Below are 27670 nucleotides of genomic sequence, written 5' to 3' on the forward strand. Positions count from 1 at the left end.
TTGGATCAATCAAGGATACTAATGTCAGAGGAACTTTATACTGCATGAGAAGGAGGTGCTGATTGGCTAGCAATTGGACTCTGGTAGAAATGTTGCCATGGAGAATATACCAGTTGATGGTGACTGACCGTTAATGGCCAAGCATTGTTCGAAATTTATACCTGGCAGCTTGATTCTGGTCAAGACTTTGCCTGAAGAATGCAACAATGAATGGCTATCACTGAGGGTACGGCAGTGGATGTTGTCTATATGGTCTTCAGTAAGGCCTTCGACCAGGTCCCTCATGGCAGACTGGTGTGGAGTTTGCACATGGGATCGCATGGGATCAGAGGTGAGCTGGCAAGGTGGATACAAAACTGGCTCGGTCAAAGAAGACAGAGGGTAGCAGTGGAAGGGTGTGTTTCTGAATGGAGGGCTGTGACAAGTAGTGTTCCTCAGGGATCAGTGCTGGGACCTTTGTTGTTTGTAATATATATAAATGATTTGGAGGAAAATGTAACTGGATTGATTAGTAAGTTTGCGGACGACACAAAGGTTGGTGGATTTGCGGATAGCGCTGAGGACTATCAGAGGATACAGCAGGATATAGATCAATTGGAGACTTGGGCGGAGAGATGGCAGATGGAGTTTAATCTGGACAAATGTAAGGTAATGTATTTTGGAAGGTCTAATACAGATGGAAATATACAGTAAATGGCAGAACCCTTAAGAGTATTGATAGGCAAAGGGATCTGGGTGTACAGGTACACAGGTCACTGAAAGTGGCAATGCAGTGGAGAAGGTAGTCAAGAAGGCATACGGCATGCTTGCCTTCATCAGCCGGGATATTGAATTTAAAAATTGGCGAGTCATGTTGCCGCTTTATAGAATGTTAGTTAGGCCGCACTTGGAATATAGTGTTTAATTCTGGTCGCCACACTACCAGAAGGATGTGGAGGCTTTGGAGAGGGTACAGAAAAGATTTACCAGGATGTTGCCTGGTATGGAGGGCATTAGCTTTGAGGAGAGGTTGGAGAAACTTGGTTTGTTCTCACTGGAGCGACGGAGGTTAAGGGGAGATCTGATAGAAGTCTACAAGATTATGAGAGGTATGGACAGAGTGGATAGTCAGAAGCTTTTTCCCAGGGTGAAAGAGTCAATTACTAGGGGGCATAGGTTTAAGGTGCGAGGGGCAATGTTTAAAGGAGATGTACGAGGCAGATTTTTTACAGAGTAGTGGGTGCCTGGAACTCGTTGCCGGGGGAGGTAGTGGAAGCGGATACGGTCGTGACTTTTAAGGGGCGTCTTGACAATTACATGAATGAGATGGGAATAGAGGGATATGGTCCGTGGAAGGGTTTTAGTTAAGTCGGGCAGCATGGTCGGTGCAGGCTTGGAGGGCCGAAGGGCCTATTCCTGTGCTGTAATTTTCTTTGCGCCTGTTTCAGCGTGAACAAAGAACAGTGTCTTTATGTCTGCAAAGAAAAGGGCATTGTGTGTTCATGGATGCAGCTTCCAGTACATGCAAATGTGCCATGCTCCAATCCCAACTACCTTAAATTGGTTGTCAGCATAACTTTTTAGCACACTGAGGATTGTTTAGCAAATGCTGTCAAATCATCACATCTAATGTTGGACACTGTGCTTTGAGTTTTGCAAGCAAAGTCTGGTTGGGTGCAGTCTGTATCTTGCCTGTTGTGAGTAGTCGAAAGGACGTGATGTTTGATATGATCTGCTAGTCTTTGTGACGTATGGCCCACATACCGAGCATCACACTGGCAGTGAAATCCGTATGTCACATTACTCATTTGTGTAATGGGCAGAATGTTTTTTTGGTTTGACAGCAGCATCCTGTTAGTGGCCAATCCCACTTGTGTTGCTCCTGTAGCAGCGTGAAACAGCTAGCTTCACCTGTTGCTCAAATGTTTGAGATACCTGACCCAATCTGAGGTCGACTCGAAACTTTCCAGGGCCGAAAGTGACGGGCTTAGGCCCATTCATGAGTTTGTGTGATATGCAGCGTGAAATGATCTGACCAGGGGAGCCTTTATCCTGCAGGATGTCTCTGATATTGCCTATTTCAGTATCAAGCTTGCATGGTGAGTAAATAGCTCAGGCCCTATTTAAGAGGCTGTCGATAAGGTTAGTCTTAGTGTGTGGAACTGTAACTTGATTGTGTCAGTTTAAAGTTGGTTTCTAATTCTATAATCTTCAGTGCTACAGAAAGCTCACTGTTCCATTGTGTGCTCCCTCGTGCTGAGAATGTGTGTCTGGATGCTCACTCAGTCAGGCATGGCATGTAGACTACCTTTTCCATTCATAAAATAATGTGTTGATCCCACACACTGCCTGAAAAATGGACAGTTTGTGGAGCTGCTGATCACGCTTGGGAGTGAATAATGATGTATTTCTTTAATAACACTAGGTTAAATGAGGGCCACACCGTGTATCTGGAGCGTATGATAGGCCGTTCCATGTTTGATGAGAAATACAGGCAATTTGCAGCTATTGGAGGCTGGAAGGATTTGCTCGAAGCGGTGAGTTAATTGATTATTATGGTAATCCTTTTACTAATTACAGGATGCTGCACACATTATACTTAATGCTCTTTCAGATTATAGTGCCTTGTACTTAAATAAATAATTAGACCATTTAAATACTTGGTGCAATGTTACATTCCTGTGCAGATATTGGGATAAGTTGACTTGTAAAATGAAGGCTGACTTCAGTTAGCTCCCTCTTTCTGACAGTCTGTGATTATCATTTTGAGCAATACTTTGTGCCTGTGATTATAGCGTTTTTCTTAATTCATTGTTTTGTGAATGGGAGTGGGAGCTAGGGCTGAGACTCAGGCGAAGCAGTAAGGAGACTGGGCAGGGATCAATGAGGGAGGAATCCAGCATTCCCCATGACGTGAACAACAGTGGCAATGACCACAACAATTTATATTTATATAGTACATCTAATGTAGTAAAATGTCATAAGGTGCTTCACAGGAGTATAGTTAAATGAAATTGACGCTGAGACAAAGAAAGACCTTGGGACAGGTTGCCAAAAGCTTTGCTAAAGAGTTAAGTTTGAAGGAGCATCTTAAAGGGGCAGACATGGGTTAGGGGGGGAAGCTCCAAAACTTCAGGCCTAGACATGTTATAACAATGGTGGGCCATAGTAAAAGACTAATAACTACTTATTAATTATCAAAGGAGGCTTTCAAAATGTAAGCGGGAGCTTTGAAAAGCTGTTTAGTTTATTTGTGCAGCATCTTTATTCCAGTGGATGGTGCTGTTGCCTTATTTAAACTCTGAACTTTTTATTGGAAGATTTATGTGGAATTCTTGGATTTCACCTAATTTTAAACATAAGTAAAGAGTCTATTTTTTCTCCTCTTGAATTGACAGCATTATTTAATAATTTCCATTTTTTTCTTTTAATTATCCTCCAAACTATGTGTAATGTTTCGTGCTTTGAAAATAAAAGACTACAGACATTTTCACAAGGTTTGAATGGGTCAGTTCCAATGGGAAATTCTTGTATTCTATCTTGTACTTTCCCGAAAAGCTAATGTTTAAAAAGCTACCTTCCTAAAATACCAATTAAGATTAAAAACGTTTGGTCTTCCAAGATAGGCCAGAGGATTGATCTGGAAAATAGCCCGGATATGAAGACTTTGTTCCTCATGCGAATGAATTTGTACATTTCCATGAAATTAATAAGTCCTCAGGAATCTGACAGTGTGTCCTGCTCTATTTTATGAAGCAGTTTGTACCATTGTGCCTTTGAAGGCAGTGAGGTGAAGATGGTGGCATTCTGGAGGCAAGCCGGCCGGAGTTACACTCCGTACACTCGAATCTGTCCCCGGGCGATGAGGGCTGCCCTAAAACCCCAGTACCCAGGCAGAGGCCGGGAAAGCGGCAGAAGTAAATGTCAAAGTCAGCACGGCGAAACAATAATGTGACCTGAGCAGCTTCCACATACCTGAGCATTCACAATTTTCGCAGTAACTTAATTTCAGTGTTAATGTCAGCCTACTTGTGACATTAATAAATAAATTTTAACTTAAAACTTCTAAATGAGAACTCTTTGCCCCATCATCCTGAAAGATGGAACTGTGAATTCATTTGAAGACTGTCTGCAAAACTGACCAAATGCTAATTAAAAATGTGTTATTTAAAACAAAAAAAACCCAGGAAATTATTAAACTTTATTTCTACTAGAGACATGAACTCTGAAGAAGTATTGAGATTTGCATCATCCACATCCAGTAACGGGTCATGCAGATCTACGAAAGATTTTATCCAGGTGTCCTCACTAATAAAGCTGGAAGGAATATTTCCACACAGGATTTCTTGATCCAATAAAGACACATTTCATTTCCCTCCATTTCTATTCCCTCTTTCACAGATTCTATGCATTCATTCGGCACAACATCGTGGGCCGAAGGGCCTGTTCTGTGCCATACTGTTCTATGTTCTAACCCTTGTATTGGTGGTTGGCGCTAACTACAAATAATCTAATTTTAGTTTTGTGGTCTCTATTTCCAGGACATTCAAAAATAACAGGAGAGTGTAATGGGTCTCCCATATGGTCTCTAGCGATGCTGCAGTTAGAGGCTAATTGTTAACTTTGGACAAGCTATCGCATTCACAGTTCCTGGAGGGACATAATTTTGTTTCATAGACTCTATTTGCTAATAAAAGCCATCCTTTTTCTATTAGCACAAAGCAAAATTATGGAAGCCTGGGCTGTAACAGTTGTATCATGGGAAGATGTTTAGTGTAACTGACAGCAGTGAGGGGTGGGAACCATTACTTTGAGTGCTGTTTGGGGGGAATGTGGTGATATTTGTTTTACAGCAATGTAGAATCATAGAATCCCTACAGTGCAGAAAGAGGCCATTTGGCCCATTGAGCCTGTGCCAACCACAATCCCACCCAGGCCCTATGCTCAATTCTACTTATTGCCAAGGGGGAATTTAGCTTGGCCAGTGCACCTAACCCGCACATCTTTGGAGTGTGGGAGGAAACTGGAGCACCCGGAGGAAACCCACGCAGACACGGGGAGAATGTGCAAACACCGCACAGACAGTGACCCAAACCAGGAATCGAACCTGGGTCCCTGGCGCTGTGAGGCAGCAGTGTTAACCACTGTGCCACCATGCCACCCTCAACATCTCAATTTTCCAACAGCAGAATCACTGATCATGTGCATTTCACTTGTTTGGGGCACTCTTGTTGAAAATAAAACCTGTACATGCGCAGAGAAGGAATAACTGTTATATTAACTCCTAACTCCTGACCTCTGACTTGATTTATTTAGTGAAGGAACGTATTTAAATTTGGCTTCTCTCCTCAGATGCTGCCTGATCTAACTTTCTATTATCCTTCTTTTATTTCAGATCTCCAGCATCAACAATATGTTGCTTTTGTACTAATTTTAATTTGATTTTTTTGTGCACAATGATTAAGCATCAACTTTAAACTGTTAGTGGGTCTACATAATTTCATGAATAGGTGTTACCTTTTCAAAAATTGATGATTTGAAATTCATGCTTTCTGCTAGGTTGAGACATTTGGTGCTACTAATCCTCTGACTAGTCTGGTCCCCAGGCTCTGTGAGACTGACCCTGATGATGCATTCTCATCAGTTCCATATGAAAAAGGATTTGCCTTACTTTATCATTTGGAGGAGCTACTTGGAGGACCAGGTGAATGCAACATGTTAGAAATTAATATTCAGTTTTGTAAATGGACATTGTGTCTTGAATTCCTTTAGATTTTTTCATAGTGAAGAAATTTATTTTTTGCATTTGTTGCTAGACATCTTCATGGGGTTCCTCAAGGCGTATGTTCAGATATTTGCCTACAGCAGTGTAACCACAGAAGACTGGAAGAATTGCCTGTATTCATATTTCAGTGATAAGGTTAGTACCTTCAGATAAATATGTGGAATTAAGTTCTTTTTATTGTCATTTTGGTTAGGAAGTTTTCTGCATCTCTTTAAATGTCAGTAAGACCAGAAGAAATGGGAACAGAACATAACATAAGAAATAGGAGCAGGAGTAGGCCATCTAACCCCTCGAGCCTGCCCCGCCATTCAATAAGATCATGGCTGATCTGAAGTGGATCAGTTCCACTTACCCGCCTGCTCCCCATAACCCTTAATTCCCTTACTGGTCAGGAATCCATCTATCCGTGACTTAAACATATTCAACGAGGTAGCCTCCACCACTTCAGTGGGCAGAGAATTTCAGAGATTCACCACCCTCTGAGAGAAGAAGTTCCTCCTCAACTCTGTCCTAAACCGACCCCCCTTTATTTTGAGGCTGTGCCCTCTAGTTCTGGTTTCCTTTCTAAGTGGAAAGAATCTCTCCACTTCTACCCTATCCAGCCCCTTCATTATCTTATATGCCTCTGTAAGATCACCCCTCAGCCTTATAAACTCCGAGTACAAACCTAATCTGCTCAATCTCTCCTCATAATCTTCACCCCTCATCTCTGGTATCAACCTGGTGAACCTTCTCTGCACTCCCTCCAAGGCCAATATATCCTTTCGCAAGTAAGGGGACCAAAACTGCACACAGTATTCCAGCTGCGGCCTCACCAATGCCTTGTACAGATGCAGCAAGACTTCTCTGCTTTTATATTCTATCCCCCTCGCGATAAATGCCAACATCCCATTTGCCTTCTTGATTACCTGTTGTACCTGCAGACTGAGTTTTTGCAACTCATGCACAAGGACCCCCGGGTCCCTTTGCACAGTAGCATGTTGTAATTTTTTTCCATTTAAATAATAATCCAATTTGCTATTATTTCTTCCAAAGTGAATAACCTCACATTTGCCAACGTTATACTCCATCTGCCAGATCCTCGCCCACTCACTCAGCCTATCAAAATCTCTCTGCAGACCTTCCGCTTCCTCCACGCAATTCACTTTCCCATTTATCTTCGTGTCGTCTGCAAACTTTGTTACCCTACACTCAGTCCCCTCCTCCAGATCATCTATGTAAATAGTAAACAGTTGAGGCCCCAGTACCGATCCCTGCGGCACGCCACTAGTCACCATCTGCCAACCAGAAAAGCACCCATTTATTCCAACTCTCTGCTTCCTGTTGGATAGCCAATCCCCAATCCACGCTAACACCCTACCCCCAACTCCGTGTGACCCAATCTTCTTCAGCAACCATTTGTGAGGCACCTTATCGAATGCCTTTTGGAAATCCAAAAACACCACATCTACCGGTTCCCCTCCGTCAACCGCACTAGTCACATCTTCATAAAAATCCAGTAAGTTCATCAAACACGACTTTCCTCTCATGAATCCATGCTGCGTCTGCTTGATCGAACCATTCTTATCCAGATGGCCTGCTATTTCTTCTTTAATGATGGATTCCAGCATTTTCCCAACTACAGACGTTAAGCTAACCGGCCTGTAGTTACCCGCCTTTTGTCTACTTTTTTAAAACAGCGGCGTAACAGTAGCAGTTTTCCAATCAGCTGGCACTACCCCAGAGTCCAGTGAATTTTGATAAATAACCACTAACACATCCGCTATTACCTCTGACATTTCTTTCAGTGCCCTGGGATGCATTCCGAGCCAGGGGACTTGTCCACCTTCAGTCACGTTAGTCTACCAAGCACTGCCTCTCTCGCAACAATAATTGTATTGAGTACCTCTCCTCCTACCAACACTCGATCGTTAATATTCGGTAAACTATTTGTGTCTTCCACCATGAAGAACGACACAAAAAACCTATTTAAAGTCTCAGCCATTTCCTCATTTTCCACTGTTAAATCCCCTCTCTTGTCCTCCAAGGGTCCAACATTCACTCTCGCCACTCTATTCCTTTTTATATATTTGTAAAAACTTTTACTATTATTTTTTATGTTTAGAGCTAGTTTAGTTTCATAATCTATCTTTCCTTTCTTTATCACTTTCTTAGTCTTGAGTCTCAAGACCCTCAAGCCTACTCCACCATTCAATAGGATCATGGCTGATCTAATATTCCTCATGTCCACTTTCCTGCCCTTTCCCTGTAACCCTCAATTCCCTTCCTGACCAAAAATCCATCTATCTCAGCCTTAAATATACACAAGGACTCTGCCTCCACAGCTCTCTCTGGCAAGGAGTTCCAAAGACACTCAACCCTCAGAAGAAATTCCTCCTCATCTCAGTCTTAAATTGGCACCCCTTTATTCTGAGACTATGTCCTCTGGCCCTAGACTCTCCCATGAAGGGAAACATCCTCTCAGCACTTACCCTGTCAAGCCCCTTAAGAACCCTATATGTTTCAATGAGATCATCTCTCATTCTTCTAAATTCCAACAAGTAGAGTCCCAACCTGTTTAACATTTCCTCATGGGGCAATGCCACTATACTGGGGATCGTCCTAGTGAGCCTTCTCTGAAGTGACTCCAATGAAATAATATCTTTCCTCAAATAAGTGAACCAAAGCTGCTCGCAGTACTCCAGATATAGTCTCATCTTGTACGGTTGCAGCAAGTCTTCCCTACTCTTATACTCCAGCCCCTTTGCAACAAGGGCCAACATTCCATTAGCCTTCTTGATTATCTGCTGCACCAGTGTGCTAGCTTGTCCTGTTTCTTGCACAAGTGCCCCCAAGTCTCTGTGTTGCAGCTTTCTGCAGTTTTTCTCCATTTAAATAATGCTGTTCTTTTGTTTTTCGTTTCAAAATGTACAACTTCACATTTTCCCACATTTTCCAACTTTTTGCTCCCTTGTTTAACCTGATTTTATCCCACTTGCAACTTGCCTTCCACCTACTTTTGTATTTTCTGCAAATTTGGCTATTGTTCATTCGTTGCCTTCCTCCAAGTCATTAATATATATTATAAACAGTTGCAGTCCCAGCGCTGATCCCCGTGGATCCTCATTAATTACAGGTCGTCAACCTGAAAAGGAACCCCTTATCCTTACTTACTCTTTCCTGCCCGTTAGCCAGTTCTCTATCCATGCTAATATACTACCTCCAATACCATTGGCTCTTATATGACTTAACCTTGTTGAATGCCTTCTGGAAGTCCAGATGCAACACTGGTTCCCCTCTATCCACAATGGTTGAGACTTCTTCAAAGCTCTAAATTAGTCTAAAACACAGCTTCTCTTTCATGAAGTTACGCTGACTCTGCTTGATTAGATTGTGATTTTCCAAATGTGCCGCCATTACTTCCCTAATTGATTCCAACATTTTCCAACAGTAGATGTTAGGCTGTATATATATCTGCTTTTTGCCTCCCTCCCTTTTTGAACAGTGATGTCACATTGGCAGTTTTCCAATCCTCTGGTATTTCTCCGGAATCCAAGGATTTTTGGAAAATTACAACCAATGCATCCAATATCTCTGCATCTATTTCTTTTAGGATCCTAGGATGCAAGCCACCAGGACCAGGGAACTTATCTGCCTTTAGCCCCATTAGTTTGTCCAATACTATTTCTCTAGTGATGTTACTTGATCCTTTCCCCCCATATTCTTTAATATTAATGGGATGTTTGAAGTATATTTCATCAGTAAAGACTGATCCAAAATATCTGTTTAACTCTGCCATTTCCTTGTTCCCCATAACTGTCTTCCCAGATTCATTTTCAAAGGGGCCTATGTTCACTTTGACTTCTCTCTTCCTTTTTATATATTTAAAGAAGCTCTTATTATCAGGTTTTGTATTCCTTGCGAGTTTGATTTTATTTATTATTGCCACATGTATTGGGATACAGTGTAAAGTATTGTTTCTTGCATGCTATACAGACAAAACATACTGTTCGTAGAGAGAGTACTTGGGAGAAAAGGAAAGGAGAGGGTGCAGAATATACTGTTACAGTCACAGGGTGTAGAGAAAGATCAGTTTAATATATGGTAGGTTCATTCAACAGTCTGGCAGCAGGGAAGAAGCTGTTCTTGAGGCAGTTGGTACATATTCTCAAACTTTTGCATCTTTTTCCCAATGGACGAAGGTGGAAGAGATGATGTCCAGGTGCGTGCGATCCTTAATTATGCTGGCTGCTTTTCCAAGGCAGCGGGAAGTGTAGACAAAGTCTACACAGTAGTTTTCTCTCGTGGTTTATTTTCTCTCTTTATTATCTTCTTAGTCCTCCTTTGCTGGATTCTGAATTCATTCCAGTCTTCAGGGCTATCACTGACTTTTGCCTCCTTTATAAGCTTTTTCCCTCCACTTAATACTCTCTTTCACTTCCTTGATTAGCCATGGCTGGTTTATTCCTCTTAGAATCTTTCCTCCTTACTGGGATATATTTTTGCTGAGAGTCTTGAATTACCTCCTTAAATGCCTGCCGCTACTTGCTTACTGTCTTTCCTGCTAATCTATCCACCCTGTCCACTTTAGTTAATTCTATCCTCATTGTAATTCCCTTTATTTAAGTTGAACACAATTGTTTCTGACCCAAATTTCTCACATTCAAACTGAATATTAAATTCTATCATGTTATCACTATTTCCTAGAGAATCTTTTACTGTTAGGTCATTTATTAAACCTGCCTCATTACCCGATACAAGGTAGCCTGTTCACTGCCTCCATGACATATTGCTCTAAGAAACTATCGCTAATGCTCTGAATTTGTTGTTGTAGCTACCTTTCCAACTTAATTTACCCAATCAACATGAAAATTAAAACGACCCATGATTATTGTTGAGTTATTTTTGCATGCTGCTATTATTTGCTGATTTATATCCTTTCCTACAGTCTGGCTATTGTTTGGAGGTCTGTACACTCTACCAATGCCTTCTTTACCTCGGTTTTTAAAAAGAATCTCTACCCAAATTGACTCCAATTATCCCAGAAAAATAGAAATCTGACAGGTATCAGCTTGTAGATGTAAGTCCTAAATCTTTATTTTGCACTTTTCACTGTTAACTTCATAGATATGTACATGTGTAAAATAAAAAACGAACCCAATAACAATGGTGCCTCAGAGGGAACATTTGGAATTCTCATCTCTCCCCACTTTGCACTCACTGGCTGCAGAGTAGCCTCACACCATAGAATGGGCAAGCCACCATACTGAGCATCTGCAAAACTCCGCAAGAAGTTGCCTAAGTTTAATTTAGTTTCTATAACTCTTGGTTATGTTACTATTATCTGACCATGTTAAAAGCAGCAACTCTATCCTTGCATGTACTACTTAACATTGGTAGGCCTTCCATGCTCACCAAAACCTATTTCCTTAAGAATTCTAGATGTTAATAAATTTACTATTAATGATATTTGAGATCAGGTCCTAGAAATTCAATGGCACCATATAGCCTCCATTGTGGCAGGACATTATGAGCTGGAAGTACACGGTCTGCCATTTTGGCATAGGCAAAATAAAAAGATGTTCAATAAAGCCAGGTTTATATATGGCCTAACTGGCAGTCCTTAACTGCGGCTGTTTCAATCCATCACCAAAATGTGAAATTTTTAAGGTGTACTGCTCCTATCTCCATGTTAAATCTACAAGACAAAGGTAGCTGAAATGTTCATGGGCTTGGCATTAAGTTTAGCAATAAACAATATCAGTAATTTGTTAGTTTGTCTAGATAATCAATAGACATCTTTTGTCGTTTTTTGAGGTTCCATGTCCTGGGTACTTGCTACGCCTTGTCAGGCATGGGTTCTTCCCTCTGATTATGGACATGGAAATAAGAGACAGAAACACAACAATTGGGTTTTCATAGAGAAAGCTGCAAGAGTATCCTTTTTGTTAGACTTGAGCTAAGAATGTAGAAGGTTTTTTTCACAAAGAACCTATTGGGTAAGGGTAGATTGTCCAGTGTATTGTATTCTATGTGAATAAAGTTATATTAACTAAATTGAGTGAGTTTACTCATAACTATTGCTATGTATGCTCTCTTGCTCTTTTGGAATTAAAATAGCTTAATGTTTGTTCCGCTCCAGTTCACTAAAGTGTGAACAGTCGAACTGCTGAAGGATTGACAGAGCTCAACTGGAATGAGTGAAAGATGCAGAATAATTTTAACCTCTTAAAAACGTGAGATTGAATCAGGTGTGAGATTCAAACCTAAAACAGGAATTCAAACTGCCAGCGTCTTTCATTAATGGAGGTGGTACAATGCTAGCAACTACCCCACTCAGAGAGTTTGGTTGTTGAAAGCTTTGAAGCTGGCCAGGTGCTTCCGTTTTCATGGGGTTTCTATTTTCAACATGTGTTGGGTTTCCTAGACCTTGGAGAAACAAGTAAAAAGGAGTTGAGAAGGACTGGATCCATCAGGTATGTGCTTTTACAGCGCAGCTATGGACCCGGAGGAATAGGTGCTTCCTTCAGGCTGTATGAAGTAACCTGTAAACATCCCTCAATCCACACCCCACCCCAACACTGACGTTCTCTGTTCTCCCTTGGGTTCCTCAGCCACCATCTCCAAATAACCCACCCCCAACCCTGATTTCTCTCCTGAAGTCTGCTCCTCAGCTTACCGCGCATCCCCATTCCACCATCATCACACAACTTGCCTTATCCCAGGCTACAGCCTTTTCCATTGTTTCCCGACAAACATCCAAGCCTGTCGCCATGGAGCTGAAATTGCGTGGTGTTCGGGGAAGCTTGAAGACCCTATCTGAGTAAATATTGATTTGATTTATTATTGTCACATGTATTAGCATACAGTGAAAAGTATTGTTTCTTGCGATACTGTGGATGGTAATATCTGATTTCAACACCCAGACAGATGGTTTGTGATATCCTTTAGGTTTAGTAATAAGCAGATACTGAGCCAGGGTTGGTAATGTGTAGATATTGAGCAGTGAGAGTCTGTTTCAGAATGAGAGGGGCATAGGGTCTGATTCCAGGAGTGAATCATGCCTATTTTACACGTGAAGATACCCAAGGCAGACTCAGACTTCAACCTATACCTATACATGTTGAAAAAGCTCAACTTGAAACTGTCACCTGGAAACCATTTAGTGTATTTTTTTGCATTAGAAGATGGGATATTGATCAATATACACTATTAAGTTAATATTTTTACTTTTCACTAGACTGAGATTTTGAATCAGGTTGACTGGAATGCCTGGTTCCATTCTCCTGGAATGCCACCATTCACACCACAGTGAGTCTCCTCTCCCTTATTTCAGTAAGGTTTCTGAGATTAAACAATGACAAATAGGCTGGCACTATTGCTAAAATTGCTTGGAATTTCAGTACAGCACTTAGCATGTTCAACTAATGCTTCAAGACGAATTATGTCAGCGAATAAGGAAAAACAAGTGGACTGATGGTTCACACAGTGATTTGGAATTCTATAATTTGGCAGATATGTAATGATGCATGTTGGTGAGATCTCCTTTACCTGAGAGGAAGATCAGTCACATTTTACTTATTCAATTGTTAATTTGTCTATTTTACTTGAACATGATGCATTTTTTTAAACATATAATAATTTTTGCCAACTTGATTAGAAGTGGCCTGGTGTTCTGTTCTGGGGAAATAAACTTAAAAATCATTTCATGTGGTTTTAACTTCCATTGCCCCCTTTTTGAAGATTTGTATTGCGTACGCATGAATGTCACCTCAATTTTGTACTCACTAAATTACACGAGTCATTTTTCCTGTAATTTTTGGAAACCGGATCCCTATGTGCTCTTTTACATCGATCATGTATCTAAACTTTCCTTTGTTGTCCAATAACATTTTCTCTTATTTAAATGTTATCACTTTTTATGGAATAAATGAGATGCTAGTTAGTTTTCACATGATTCCTTTCCATACTATCTGACAATCTGGAACCAGATATGCTTGTGCCGAGTATTGATATATATTCAATCAAATATATTTTGATTCTAAAAGACCTTAAATAGCTTGCAAATGAGGCACTACTGTAAACTAATCATGTGCTCTTTCCAGCAAATACCTTAAATTAAATTTAATCTCATTAATCATTGTCTTAAAATCATGCACCTCTCAAAATGTGGGCATTGTGCAAAACATGCAACTGAAAAGCCGCCCTGTTCTTCCAATTTAGAAAACAGTTAAACACGTTTTCTCTAAGACCTGAGAATCAAAATTGTTTAAGAACATACGAATTAGGCGTTGGCCACATGGTCCTTGTACCCAATCACCATTCAAAATAAGATCATGGCTGATCTGATTTTAACTTCAACTCCACATTCCTGCCTACCCAGATAACCTTTCAACCCCTTGTTAATCAAGAATCTTGCCCTAAAAATATTTAAAGCTTCTGCTTCCACGGTTGGATGACGAGAGGGAGTGTTCTTTCTTCCATTGACCTTAGTACTGTTAGAACCGAAAACTATAGATGTGGAATTGTGCAATAGAAATTTCATTTGGCACAAACAATGCAAATATTAAAGGAAACTGTGGGATGGTTACTTTCTGGAAAAAATGCTGTTGTCATCACACAGGTTGTTGTTGAATTGATTTGTTTTGACCTTTGATCTTTTAAGGTTAACTCAAGATGAAACTAATGAGTATCATGGCATTTCTTTTTCAGTTATGATACCTCTATGAATGATGTTTGCGCAAGTCTTTGTAAACGATGGACCATAGTGAGTAAAATTGTTCTGTTTAAGTTTTTAAAATAGTTACAAATTCTGGAGATACATATCAGTCAGCCTAGAGTTATTCAGATTTTGAGACATTTGATTCTGATGATGGGTAAATGTCCAAAATGTCAGCTTTTGCATCTGCTGACTGAGCTGCATGTGTCCGTGTGGCATTAATGTGGTTCTGCGTACCCTGTTACTAAGCCTATTGCAATGACCCACTTGTCTATATATTTCTTAACATCACATTGCACCATCACACTGCTGGAGCACATCATCCTGCAAATTAGATTTCTTTCTTGATCATCTAAATCTAATCTTAAAAATGGAACAAGTTGAATTTATTCCATTCACAATCTGCTGCCACAGAGGATTTTATTTCGATTTCTCAAATAATATCTTATCTGCCTTGCTTTCAATGCAAGCAAATACTGGATGGTAATTCTATCTGAAACATTCAATCCCTTCCCTGAGCAGCACACTGTATTACTGATAGATAGATAGATACAGTCTGCTCCTAAGGATCAGAAGTGAGAATATCTAATACTATAATTCCATTAAGCAGCATAATGTAGCAAGTGGGAATCCACAGGTTAAATTTTCTGCAAATTTAATTTTTGTTTAATAAAGTAGACTATTTTCAGCTTGTTGCTTTAATTTGTGTGATTGACCTGAATCCACCATAGTTGTTAAAATGGTCTATAGTGTCCTGAAACTGTTTACGCTGATTTTATCTTCTCGTTTTAAATTTGTAAACGCATATTACATTGATAACACCTTGTTACTGTTAATTTATAAATGTCAATTAAAACTGATCTGATGCCAGTGCATCAATGTGAAGTTCGTTTTTTTAAATGATGCGCATATATATTGAATAGAATCATTGTTTTCAGGCCACAGATGTCGAGTTGGATTGCTTTACTGAAGGCGACATGAAGGAAATGACATCAAGGCAAAAAATTGAATTTCTTGCTCTTTTGCTTTTGGAGGTAGGATATGGATTTGTGAATTGAAGTGCAGTGTGTCAGAATGTGACTGCATAGATTGACTCTCTGAAGGGGAGATCATAAAGATTTACTAAATACTGCATCTTGTGAAGAATCAAGTATGATCTTAAGTGTTGATTTCAATTTGGTTGTATTGTTTAAATAGCATTGGCTATTCTTTGGGTAGCACGGTGGCACAGTGGTTAGCATTGCTGACTCACAGCACCAGGGACTTTGGTTCAATTCCCGGTTTGGGTCACTGTCTGTGCGGAGTTTGCACATTCTCCCCATGCCTGCGTGGATTTCCTCCAGGTGCTCTGGTTTTCTCCCACAGTCCAAAAGATGTGCTGGTTAGGTTAGGCCATGTACCCGAACAGGTGCCGTAGTGTAGCGACTAGGGGATTTTCACAGTAACTTCATTGTAGTGTTAATGTTGGCCTAATGGTGACACTAATAAATAAACTTAAACTTAAATTTTATGGACTTCAGAAAAGCATTATTCAAATGTGATCTTAGAAAAATGCATATTAATATATATTTTAGTTTCACTTTTCTGATTAGATATTCACTTTAAAAATTAACACATTCAAAAGAGGACATTTATATTCAAGGATGCAGTGTAGTTTTTGTCTGTAAACTGTCGATATTGGACATTATCTTAATTTAACTGATGTGCCGCATCTCTGAAAAGCAGTTTACCTTTGATTATAAAAGGGCTAAGCAATTTCACTCATTGAAGGATTTTAAAGCTCTACATTTTATAATGAAATTGATGGATGTTGTGCAGTGAATCTTTAGGAACATCATTAACACTTTCTTTTCGACTATTCTGTTGTCTAATTAATATTAAAGAATAAGTTAGAAAAATAATGTAAACTGTAGCTGATTTTAAGATTAATTTTATTTAATAATTCTCCCTACAAAGAGTGAGTGATTATGTAAAAAGTAAAAAAATGGTCTTGGACAGGACCAATGCTTGAGTTAATGTTAAATATACAGTGCTATTCTTTATTACGGTAACCACTTCTCTTTTTGGTCTTTAGCCTCCACTGCGTCTCAACAATGTGAAAAGAATGCAGCAAGTTTACAAATTCAATGACGTCAAAAATTCAGAGATCAAATTCAGGTATAATTTATTGAAAATCGTTAAAGTGGTGAGGTGCTACTGTCAGGTTTTGTGTACATGGACTGTGGATGGGAAAATCAATCGGGGCTCCTCGCCCCTATCACTATTCAGTTGGATTGCTACTGAAAAATGTGTAGACATTCTGGAGAAATGTAAATTTTCCCATCTGCAGTTACCCCATCTTCCCGTGTTCGAACAATCTGCCCACTCTGAATGGCGGAGCAGACTCAATGGGCCAAATGGCCGACATCTTATGGTCTGAGCCTCTAGGCAGTGAGATCATGGCTGATGTTAACATCATACTTGAGTTAAGTACTCGAGGGTTAATACTACCTGTGGAATTTCATCCCAAAATGAGTCAGTACTTTCAGAGGAAGTGATGATGGGGGGAGAAGAAAGTAGTGAAGTCTACAAAAATACAATATTGTCGGGACGGAGTATTTCAGTAGAGAAATATAGTCAACAGATGATGGGCAGAATGCTGTAAAATATATTGATTATGGATCTGTCATTTTGAGGAGAGCAAATTGAGCTGATAAATTAAGGGCATCGTACAAGAATAATAAAAGTCTAATCCTAGTAATGCAAAATTTTTGAACTTAACATGTTAATTGTCCAATCATTTAAATTAAGCAGTGTCAACAGCATGGCAATATAGGAATTAAGACTATTGAATTCAGTGGCTGTATCAAGAGCAGTAGAATCATAAAAGTTACAGCACAATTATTTGAAAACTCTTTTTTTCCTTCCACTGAAGGTGGTTGCGTTTGTGTCTCCGAGCTCAGTGGGAAAAAGCCATTCCTCTTGCTTTGGAAATGGTTACTGTGCAGGGGAGAATGAAGTTCACTCGTCCTCTTTACAGGTATCATTTTAATTTCAAATAAAATAATTGCTTTGTCATTGTTATTAAAGTGAACTGGCTGACATTGGACTTTCCATCAAGCCATGAGCAAGATACATGTTGGAAAAACAAATGAACAAAATAGAAGACAGCTTTGAATTCTTATTTTTGATTTGATTTATTATTGTCACATGTATTAGTATACAGTGAAAAGTATTGTTTCTTGTACGCTATACAGGCAAAGCATACCGTAGATAGAGGAGGAAAGGAGAGGGTGCAGAATGTAGTGTTAAATTTTTATTTATAAAAATCCTAGCTGCTTTTAATTATGCAATATATTAAAGTGGTTAAACAAAATAGGGTTGGTGTTGAAGTTTAGCAATTTTTTAATCAGGAATTTATATAGCACCTTCAAAATGGTAGAGACCAGACAGCTGAAGGCATGGGCACTGACCAGTGGAGAAATTCAATTCAAGGATGATAAAGGGACCAGAATTAGATCAGCCCAGATTTCTGAGGTTCGGAAGGATTTGGAAACCAGAATGAAAATTTGAAATGTTGCTGTTGCTTAACCAGGAGCCTTTGTAGAAAAATGAACACAGTGGATTTGTGGGTGACGGAACTTGGTGCAAGTTAAGATGCAGACAGCAGAGCTTTGGGTCATCTCAGGGTTTGTGGAACATAGAATGTGGGAGGCTGGCCTGGAGTGCTTTCAGATAGACAAGTCCAGAGGTAACAAAGACAGTGTTGTGTTTTGAAGAATGTCTAACTTTTGACTTTTTTAGTTGATTTTCTATGATTTAGTGAACAGACTAGGTTACAGAGAAATGAAGTAATGAATTAAATCAACCACAACTTTAATAGCATCTTTAATGTAATAAAATGTCTTGGGGCGCTACAAAATATGACACCGAGCCACATGGACATTACTTCAAAGGTGCTTGTTCAAGATGGTAGGCTTTAAGGACCCTCTTAAAGGAGGGGAAAGTAAGGCAGAGAAGTGTAGAAAGAGCATTCCAGAGCTTTAGGATTTAGGCAACTGGAAGTGGCCACCAAAGGTGGAGTTACTAAATTGGCTCAAGAAGCATTAGAGGACTGCAGATACGAGGGTTTAGCTGCCAAATGTTTAGTTTTCTGGGGAGTTTTCTGGGGAGGGAAGCTAATCAATGCAAACAAACAGGTACTATGCTGCTACAAACATTTCCTGATTTTCTAGAAATTGTTGGGCAATGCCTTTCCCTGTATAATTTTTAATTTGTCCTGTTTATTTAGCCAACTTTCCACTGTACCTGTATGTGTCAACACATTACGAAAGATAGCAGCTTCAAAGCTACTGAAATATTTTAGTCAGTGGTCATAGTGCTGCTTTGATAGCTCACTGATCCTTGAGTGTTGCCTGTGTCTACTATCTCCATAATCTCGGCATTATTATTAAAAGTAGCCAAATGTTTGGTAGAGAGTTGCATCACTTATTTTCCCTTCTTATAAAACAGATAAATATTTCATAGAATTATGTGCAAAAGAGGCCATTCAACCCATTGAGTGCACTGACTCTCCAGCAGAGTATTTTACCCAGACCCCCTCCCCTCCCTTATCTGTGTAATCCCACACTTTTCCCATGGCTAATCCATCTAACCTGCACATTTTTGGATTGTGGGAGGAAACTGGAGCACCCAGAGGAAACCCACGCAGGTACGGGGAGAACGTGCAAACTCCACACAGACAGTCAGCCAAGGTCGCAATTAAACCTGGGTCCCTGGCGCTGAGAGGCAGCAGTGCTAACCACTGTGCCATCCTAATTATTTGGAAACTGGGTTAGTAATAAAGGATTTATAGTCAAGGACACAGATGTTTCTGTGGCTGCAAAAGAGATTCCAGGATGGTTGTTGCCACCCTGGTGCCAGGGTCAAGGATGTCTCTGAGCAGGCATGGAAGAAAAGACAGGACAAGCAGCCAGAGGTCGTGGTACACATTGGTACTAACAACATAGGCAGGACGAGTGACGAGCTCCTGCAAAGGGAGTTGGGTAGTAAATTGAAAAGCAGGACCTCTAGGGTTGTAATCTTGGAATTACTCCCTGTGCCGTGCACCAGTGAGGCTAGGAATAGGAACACAATACAATTAAATATGTTGCTAAAAACTGGTGTAGGTGGGAGGGATTCAGATATGTGCATCATTGGGATGTCGTCCAGGGCAGGTGGGACCTGTAAAAGAAGGACGAGTTGGACCTAAACTGAAGGGGCACCAATATCCTGGCAGGGAGGTTTGCTAGTGTCACTCGGGAGGGTTTAAACTAGTGCGACAGGGGAGTGGGAACCGGAGCAGTAGGTCAGCAAGTGAAATGACCAAGAAGGAGTTAGAGACAAGGCCGGTAAGGCTGAGAGGAAGAACAGACAGGGTGAGGTTAATGAATACAGGGGGACTGGCGGTATGATCTGTATTTGTTTTAATGTGAAGAGTATGATAGGTAAGGCAGATGAACTGAAGAGCTTGGATTAGTACATATAACTATAATGTTGTAGCTATTATAGTGACTTAGTTGAGAGAGGGACAAGACTGGCAGTTTAACATTTTGGGATTTAGATGTTTCAGGTGTGATAGTGAGGGATGTAAAGGGGGTGGGGGGAGTTGTGTTACTGATTAGGGAAAATATCACAGCTGTACTGAGAACAAAGAACAATACAGCACAGGAACAGGCCCTTCGGCCCTCCAAGCCCGCGCCGCTCCCTGGTCCAAACTAGACCATTCTTTTGTATCCCTCCATTCCCACTCCGTTCATGTGGCTATCTAGATAAGTCTTAAACGTTCCCAGTGTGTCCACCTCCACCACCTTGCCCGGCACCGCATTCCAGGCCCCCACCACCCTCTGTGTAAAATACGTCCTTCTGATATTCATGTTAAACCTCCTTCCCCCCCCCCTGAACCTATGACCCCTCGTGAACGAACGTCACCACCGATCTGGGAAAAAGCTTCCCACTGTTCACCCTATCTATGCCTTTCATAATTTTATACACCTCTATTAGGTCACCCCTCATCCGCCGTCTTGAGGGAGGACACTTTGGTGGCTTCATCCAGCAAGGCCATATGGGTAGAGCTCAGGAATAGGAAGGGTGCAATCACCTTGATGGGGATCTGCTGCAGGCCTCCCAACAGTCAGCGGGCGATAGAGGAACAGATATGTGGACAGATTATGGAAAATGTAAGAACAACAGCGTTGCTGTGGTGGGTGATTTTAACTTGCCCTACATTGTCTGGGACTCCTTTAGTGCCAGGGGCTTGGATTTGAGGGCAGGGGGGGAAGAGAATTTGTTAGGTGTGTCCAGGAGGGTTTCTTGAAGCAATATGTAAATAGTCCATTTAGGGGTGGAGCCATACTAGAGCTCATATTGGGGAATGAGCCTGGCCAGGTGATCGAAGTTTCAGTGTTTAGGGAACAGTGACTATAATTCCGTAAGTTTTAGGTTACTAATGGATAAGGATAAGAGTAGCCCTCGGGTGAAAGTACTAAACTGGGAAGGCTAACCACGCATTAGGTGTAAATTGGGGAATGTAGATTAGGAGTAGCTGTTTGAGGATAAATCCACATCTGTCGTGTGGGAATCTTTTAAAGGACAGTTGGTTAGAGTTCAGGACCGGCATGTTCCTGGGAAAATGAAGAATAAGGATGGCAAGATTCGGGAACCTTGGATGACAAGAAAAATCGAGAGCTTAGTCAAAAAGAAAAAAGGAGGCATGCGCAAGGTTTAGGAAACTGAAGACAGACAGTCCTCGAAGACTATAAAGAATGAAAGAATTTAAGGAGTTGGGGCTAAAAGGGGCCATGAAATGCCCTTGACAAACAAGATTAAGGAAAACCCAAGGCATTTTATACATCGATAAGGAACAAGAGGATAGCTAGGGAAAGGATGGGTTCACTCGAGGGAAAAGGAGGGAATTTATGCATGGAGCCGGAGAAAGTGGGCGCGATCCTTAACGAATACTTTGTGAGAAGGACATGGTGGATGGTGAATCTAGAGAGGGGTATGTTGATATTCTAGGGCATGCTAATATAAAAAAGGTGGTGGTGTTGTGTTTTGAAAAGCATTAATAGACAAGTCCCTGGGACCTGATGGGATCCATCCCAGAATACTAAGGGAGGAAATTGCTAGAGCCTTGTGCAAAATCTTTTTATCCTCTTTAGTCATAGGAGAGGTCCCAGAGGACTGGAGAATAGTCAGCATTGTTCCTTTTTGTTTAAGGGCAACAGGGATAACCTGGGAAATAACAGGCCGGTGAGCCTTACATCAGTGGTAGGAAAATTATTGGAGAAGACTCTTGGGGGCAGTGTTTACTCGCATTTGGAAGAATATGGACTTGTTAGTGATAGGCAACATGGCTTTGTGTGGGGGGAGGTTGTGTCTTACAAACTTAAGTGAGTCTTTGGGGGAAGTGACAAAGATGATTGAGCGCAGGATGTTGTCTCCATGGACTTTAGCAAAGCCTTTGACAAGATCCCTCATGCAGGCTGATAGAGAAGGTGAAGTCACATGGAAACCACGGTAAGCTGGTAAGGTGGATACAGAGCTGGCTTGGGCATAGAAGATAGAGTAGTGGTGGAAAGGTGTTTTTCTGACTGGAGATCTGTGACCAGCGATGTTCCGCAGGGATCAGTGCTGGGACCCTTCTTGTTTGTAATATATATAAATGATTTGGAGGAGAATGCAAGTGTTCTGTTTAGTTAGTTTGCGGATGCACAAAGATTGGGGGAGCTGCGGATAGCGAGGAAGTTAAACATGGACAAGGAAGCCTCTTACTGGTTACCACGTACTGTCCTCCTTCGGCTGATGAATCAGTATTCCTCCATGTTGAACAACACTTGGAGGAAGCACTGAGGGTGGCAAGGGTGCAAAAAGTACTCTGGGTGGGGGATTTCAATGTCCACCACCAAGAGTGGCTCGGTAGCAGCACTACTGATCGAGCTGGTCAGGTCCTAAAGGATATAACTGCTAGACTGGGTCTGCAGCAGGTGGTGAAGGGACCAACAAGAGGAAATAACATACTTGAACTCATCCTGACCAATCTGCCAGCTGCAGATGCATCTGTCCATAACAGTATTGGTGAGAGTGATCACTGCGCGGTCCTTGTGGAGGTGAAGTCCCATCTTCACGTTGAGAATAACCTCCATCGTGTTGTGTGGCACTATCACCGTGCTAAATGGGACAGACTTTGAACCGATCTAGCAACTCAAGACCGGGCATTCATGAGGTGCTGTGGGCCATCAACAGCAGCGGAATTGTACTCCAGCACAATCTGCAACCTCATGGCCCGGCATATCCCCCACTCTGCCATTACCACCAAGCCAGGAGATCAGTCCTGGATCAATGGAGAGTGCAAAAGGGCATGCCAGGAACAGCACCAGGCACACCTAAAAATGAGGTGTCAACCTGGTGAAGCTACTAAACAAGACTACTTGCCAAATGGCAAAAATAGCAAGTGATAGACAGAGCTAAGCGATCCCACAACCAATGGATCAGATCTAAGCTCTGCAGTCCTTCCACATCCAGTCGAGAATGATGGTGGACAATTAAACAACTCACTGGAGGAGGAGGCTCCACCAATATCCCCATCCTCAATGATGGAGGAGCCCAGCATATCAGTGCAAAAGATAAGGCTGAAGCATTCGCAGCAATCTTCAGCCAGAAGTGCCGAGTGGATGATCTATCTCTGCCTCCTCCAGTGGTCCCCAGCATCTCAGATGCCAGTCTCCAGCCAATTCGATTCACTCCACGTGATATCAAGAAACGATTGGAGGCACTGGATACTGCAAAGGCAATGGGTCCTGATAACATTCCAGCAATAGTCTGAAGACTTGTGCTCCAGAATTTGCCGCTCCCCTCGCCAAGCTCTTCCAGTACATTTACAACACTGGCATATACCCAACAATGTGGAAAATTGCCAAGTTATGTCCTGTATACAAAAAGCAGGACAAATCCAACCAATTACCGCCCAATCAGTCTACTCTCGATCATCAGTAAAGTGATGGAAGGGGTCATCAACAGTGCTACCAAGCAGCACCTGCTCAGCAATAACCTGCCCAGTGACACCCAGTTTGGGTTTTGCCAGGATCACTCAACTCCTGACCTCATTACAGCCTTGGTTCAAACATGGACAAAAGAACTGAATTCCAAAGGTGAGGTGAAAGTGATAGCCCTTGACATCAAGGCCACATTCGACCGAATGTGGCATCAAGGAGCCCTAGCCAAACTGGAATCAATGGGTATCTGGGAGCAAACACTCCGCTGATTGGAGTCATGCCTGGTACACAGGAAGATGGTTACGATTGTGGAGGATCAGTCACCTCAGCTCCAGGACATTTCTGCAGGAGTCCCTCAGGGTAGTGTCCTAGGCCCAACAATCTTCAGCTGCTTCATCAATGACCTTCCCTCCATCATAAGGTCAGAAGTGGGGATGTTTGCCGATGATTTCACAGTGTTCAGCACCATTCACAATTCCTCAGATCCTGAAGCAGTCCATATTCAAATGCAACAAGATCTGGACAATATCCAGGCTTGGGCTGACAAGTGGCAAGTAACATTCGCGCCACACAAATGTCAGGCAATGACCATCACCAATAAGAGAGACTCTAACCACCGCCCCTTGACATTCAATGATGTAACCATCACCGAATCCCACATGGGGTTACCATTGACCAGAAACTCAACTGGACTCACCACATAAACACAGTGGCTACAAGAGCAGGTCAGAGGCTAGGAATACTGCGGCAAGTAACTCACCTCCTACTCTCCAAAGCCTGTCCACCATCTGCAAGGCATAAGTCAGGAATATGATGGAACACTCCCCACTTGCTTGGATGGGTGCGCTCCAACAACATTCAAGAGGCTTGACACCATCCAGGACAAAGCAGCCCTCTTGATTGGCACCACATCTACAAACATCCACTTCCTCCACCACCAACGCTCAGTAGCAGCAGAATGTACTATCTACAAGATGCACTGCAGCAATTCACCAAAGATCCTGAGACAGCACCTTCCAAACCCACGATCACTTCCATCTAGAAGGACAAGGGCAGCAGATACATGGGAACACCACCACCTTCAAGTTCCTCTCCAAGCCATTCACCGTTCTGACTTGGAAATAGACCGCTGTTCCTTCGCAGTCACTGGGTCAAAATCCTGAAATTGCCTCCCTAACTGCATTGTGGGTCAACCCACAGCATGTGGACCGCAGCGATTCAAGAAGGCAGCTCACCACCATCTTCTCGAGGGCAACTAGGGATGGGCAATAAATGCTGGCCAGCCAGCGACACCCATGTCCCACAAATGATTTTTTACAAATGAATAAAAAAAGTATTGTCCGAGGATACAGCAGGATATAGATAGGCTGGAGACTTGGCGGAGAAATGGCAGATGGAACTTAATCCGGACAAATGCGAGGCGATGCATTTTGAAAGGCCTAATGCAGGAGGGAAGTATACAGAATCCTTAGAAGCATTAACATAGAGAGGAAACTAGGCATACAGGTCCACAGTTCCCTGAAAGTGGCAACACGATAAGGTAGTCTAGAAGGTGTATGGCATGCTTGCCTTCATCAGTTGGGGCATAGAGTATAAAAATTGGCAAGTGATGTTACAATATGTTGATCTCTAGTTGGACCACATTTAGAATGTTGCATACACCACACTACCAGAAAGATGTGGTGGCTTTAGAGAGGGTACAGAAAAGGCTTACCAGGATGTTGCCTAGTTTGGAGGGTATTAGATATGAGGAGAGATTGGACAAACTTGGATTGTTTTCACTTAAACGTCAGAGCTGAGGGGTGATCTGATAGAAGTTTACAAAATTATGAGGCATGGATATTTGGAGTCTTTTTCCCAGGGTAGAAATGTCAATTACTGAGGGACATAACTTTAAGGTAAAAGGGGGAAAGTTTGAAGGAGATGTGAGAGGCAAGTTTTTTAGAGGGTGCCAAGTGCTGGGACACGCTGCCAGCGGAGGTGGTAGAAGCAGATAGAATAGCAAGCAGATAGTTTAAGAGGCAAGTCGACAGAAACATGGATAGGCAGGAAATAGAGGGATACCGCGTAGAGGCAGAAGGTCTTTAATTTTAGAAAGGCATCATGTGTCAGTGCAGTCTTGTTGGGCCGAATGGTCTGGTCCTATGCTGGACTGTTCTTTGAGATGCCTGAATCCAAAAAGCGTAAATGTGAATTGGTTGGGTACAGTCTGTACTTTGCCTGTTGCAAACAGCCAAAGGGACATGCTGTTTGGTATGATCTGCCAGTCATTGGGGCATACAGCCTGCATACCTAGCAACACACCAACGCTGAAATTCAATAACGTTCCTGCGTTTAAATTGTTCATTAATATTATGTATATCACAAGTGACATCCTGTTTGTTTTTAAACTTGTTACAGAGATCTGTACAACTTTGAAAAAGCTCGTCAACAAACAATCGCAACCTTTGAGAAGAACAAACCCTCCATGCATCCAATCACAGCTGCACTGGTAGCCAAGGACCTGCACCTGGTCTGATGATTGGCTATTACTGCAGGAGCACTCTTTTCAGTTTGCAGTGCAAAATGAAGCACTTTGGTGACAGTGGCACCTTCTCAACAGATTGGAATCAACTCCTAGATTATTCATAATCAGTTTTCAGCAGTTACGGTGAAATCAAATTAGTCGTTTGGTAGCACAGAATGAGTATTGCACTCATCAGAACGGTTTTCAAGAATATCAATTCTAAAGAGAGCAACTGTTTTATATTGCATGGGATGGAGCATTTGAGCTATGAAAAGAGGCTGAATAGGCGCGGGTTGTTTTCTTTAAACTGTTTGGCAAGTGGACTTGCTGATAGAAGCATTGCCATGGTGTGTGCATCAGGGAACAGTTAACTGCCAAGCTTTTGTTCAAATTTATATCAAGCAAGTCAATTCTGGTCTCAGCATTGCCATGGGGAATGAAGCAGGGAACGGCTGTTTGCCAAGCTTTTGCTTAGTTGAGAGGCACAGTGCGTGGACAAGCTCCTTCTGTCTGCAAAGGGCAGGGCCCTATGTGTGAATGTATGAACTTGTAGCATGCGTAAGTGAGCCACAGAGTCTGATTGGCAATCTTAAATTAGTTGTCTGCATAGTTAACAATCAAGATTGGTGTCCAATCACGGAATCACATCTAATGTTGGACACGAGTTATTCAAGCACAGGCTGGTTGCATGCAGTCTGTACTTTGCCTGTTGCAAACAGCTAAAAGGATGTGCTGTTTGATCTGCCAGTCACTGGGCAATATAGCTGACATACCTGGCATCACACGAGCACTGAAATTCATATACCACGTTACTCATTTGTGTGACAGGCAGAACATTCTTTGGCTTGATGGCAGCATCCTGTTAGTGGAGAATACCACTTGTGTTGCTAATACATCGTAACAGTGTAAAGTGGCTCACTTCACCTGTTGCTCAAATATGTAACAAAAGCTGAGGGGAATAGCCATTTCTTGGTTCATCCCCCATGGGAATACCTTGATCAATCAGAGTTGATCGGGCAGGTTTGAATTTGAACAAATGTTTGGCAGTTAACTATTCCTTAGTGCATTTGCCTTGGCCAATCAAAGTCCACTTGCTAGCCATTCGGCAGCATACGTTGCTCCCTTTATTATTATTGTGAGCTGTCTCGATGAATGCAAGACGAAAAGCTTTAACAGCAAGTCTTTTCAGTGTTACTGGATTAGAATTGTTCTAATAGAAATCTTAAATTAATTGTATTGTTCCATGTAATCAGTAAATGCATTGTTTGAAATAAAATTTTTGATCTTCAAGTTGTTTCTTAGTTTTCCTTTTCACAAGTCCAGGGACATAACCGTGAATGGATGTGGCAGACAATTGGTTTAGCCATTTGTTGCGGGGTCTTTTCAAAGACTGAGTAATGCCGAAACTTCAGCAATACAAAGACTCTCAAAGCCAGTGTCCCGGTTAAAGGCATATCTTTATCTGACCAACAAGCAAAGGAAGAGATGAGCATTGGGCAGAAGAGAAGGCCTTAAACATTCCAATACCAATCATTCTCTTTTACCTCTGAAGTGTTTGATACAGCTGATCACGCAGCCCTCCTCCAGTGCCTTTCTGCTGACACCTGGTTGGGTGGGACTGCATGTCCCATTATCTATCTAATTGTAGCCAGAGAAACCCTGCAATAGTTTGGTGTCCCCAAAGGATCTAT

General features: G+C 41.7%; 1 protein-coding gene across 1 annotated transcript in view; it reads left to right on the forward strand.

Annotated features, from left to right (window-relative positions):
- lta4h (leukotriene A4 hydrolase) overlaps positions 1-27267 on the forward strand; it is a 62567-nt gene extending 35300 nt beyond the window's left edge. Inside the window, exons 11-19 of the mRNA XM_078235174.1 lie at positions 2405-2516; positions 5539-5683; positions 5796-5899; positions 12984-13054; positions 14456-14510; positions 15401-15496; positions 16537-16619; positions 17377-17481; positions 25874-27267. Coding sequence (XP_078091300.1) covers positions 2405-2516; positions 5539-5683; positions 5796-5899; positions 12984-13054; positions 14456-14510; positions 15401-15496; positions 16537-16619; positions 17377-17481; positions 25874-25991 — 889 coding nt within the window. The 3' untranslated portion in view covers positions 25992-27267. The remainder of the gene's footprint in view (positions 1-2404; positions 2517-5538; positions 5684-5795; positions 5900-12983; positions 13055-14455; positions 14511-15400; positions 15497-16536; positions 16620-17376; positions 17482-25873) is intronic.
- The last annotated feature ends 403 nt before the right edge of the window (positions 27268-27670 follow it).

Source organism: Mustelus asterias, chromosome 19, assembly GCF_964213995.1.
Source record: "Mustelus asterias chromosome 19, sMusAst1.hap1.1, whole genome shotgun sequence".
NCBI lineage: Eukaryota > Metazoa > Chordata > Chondrichthyes > Carcharhiniformes > Triakidae > Mustelus > Mustelus asterias.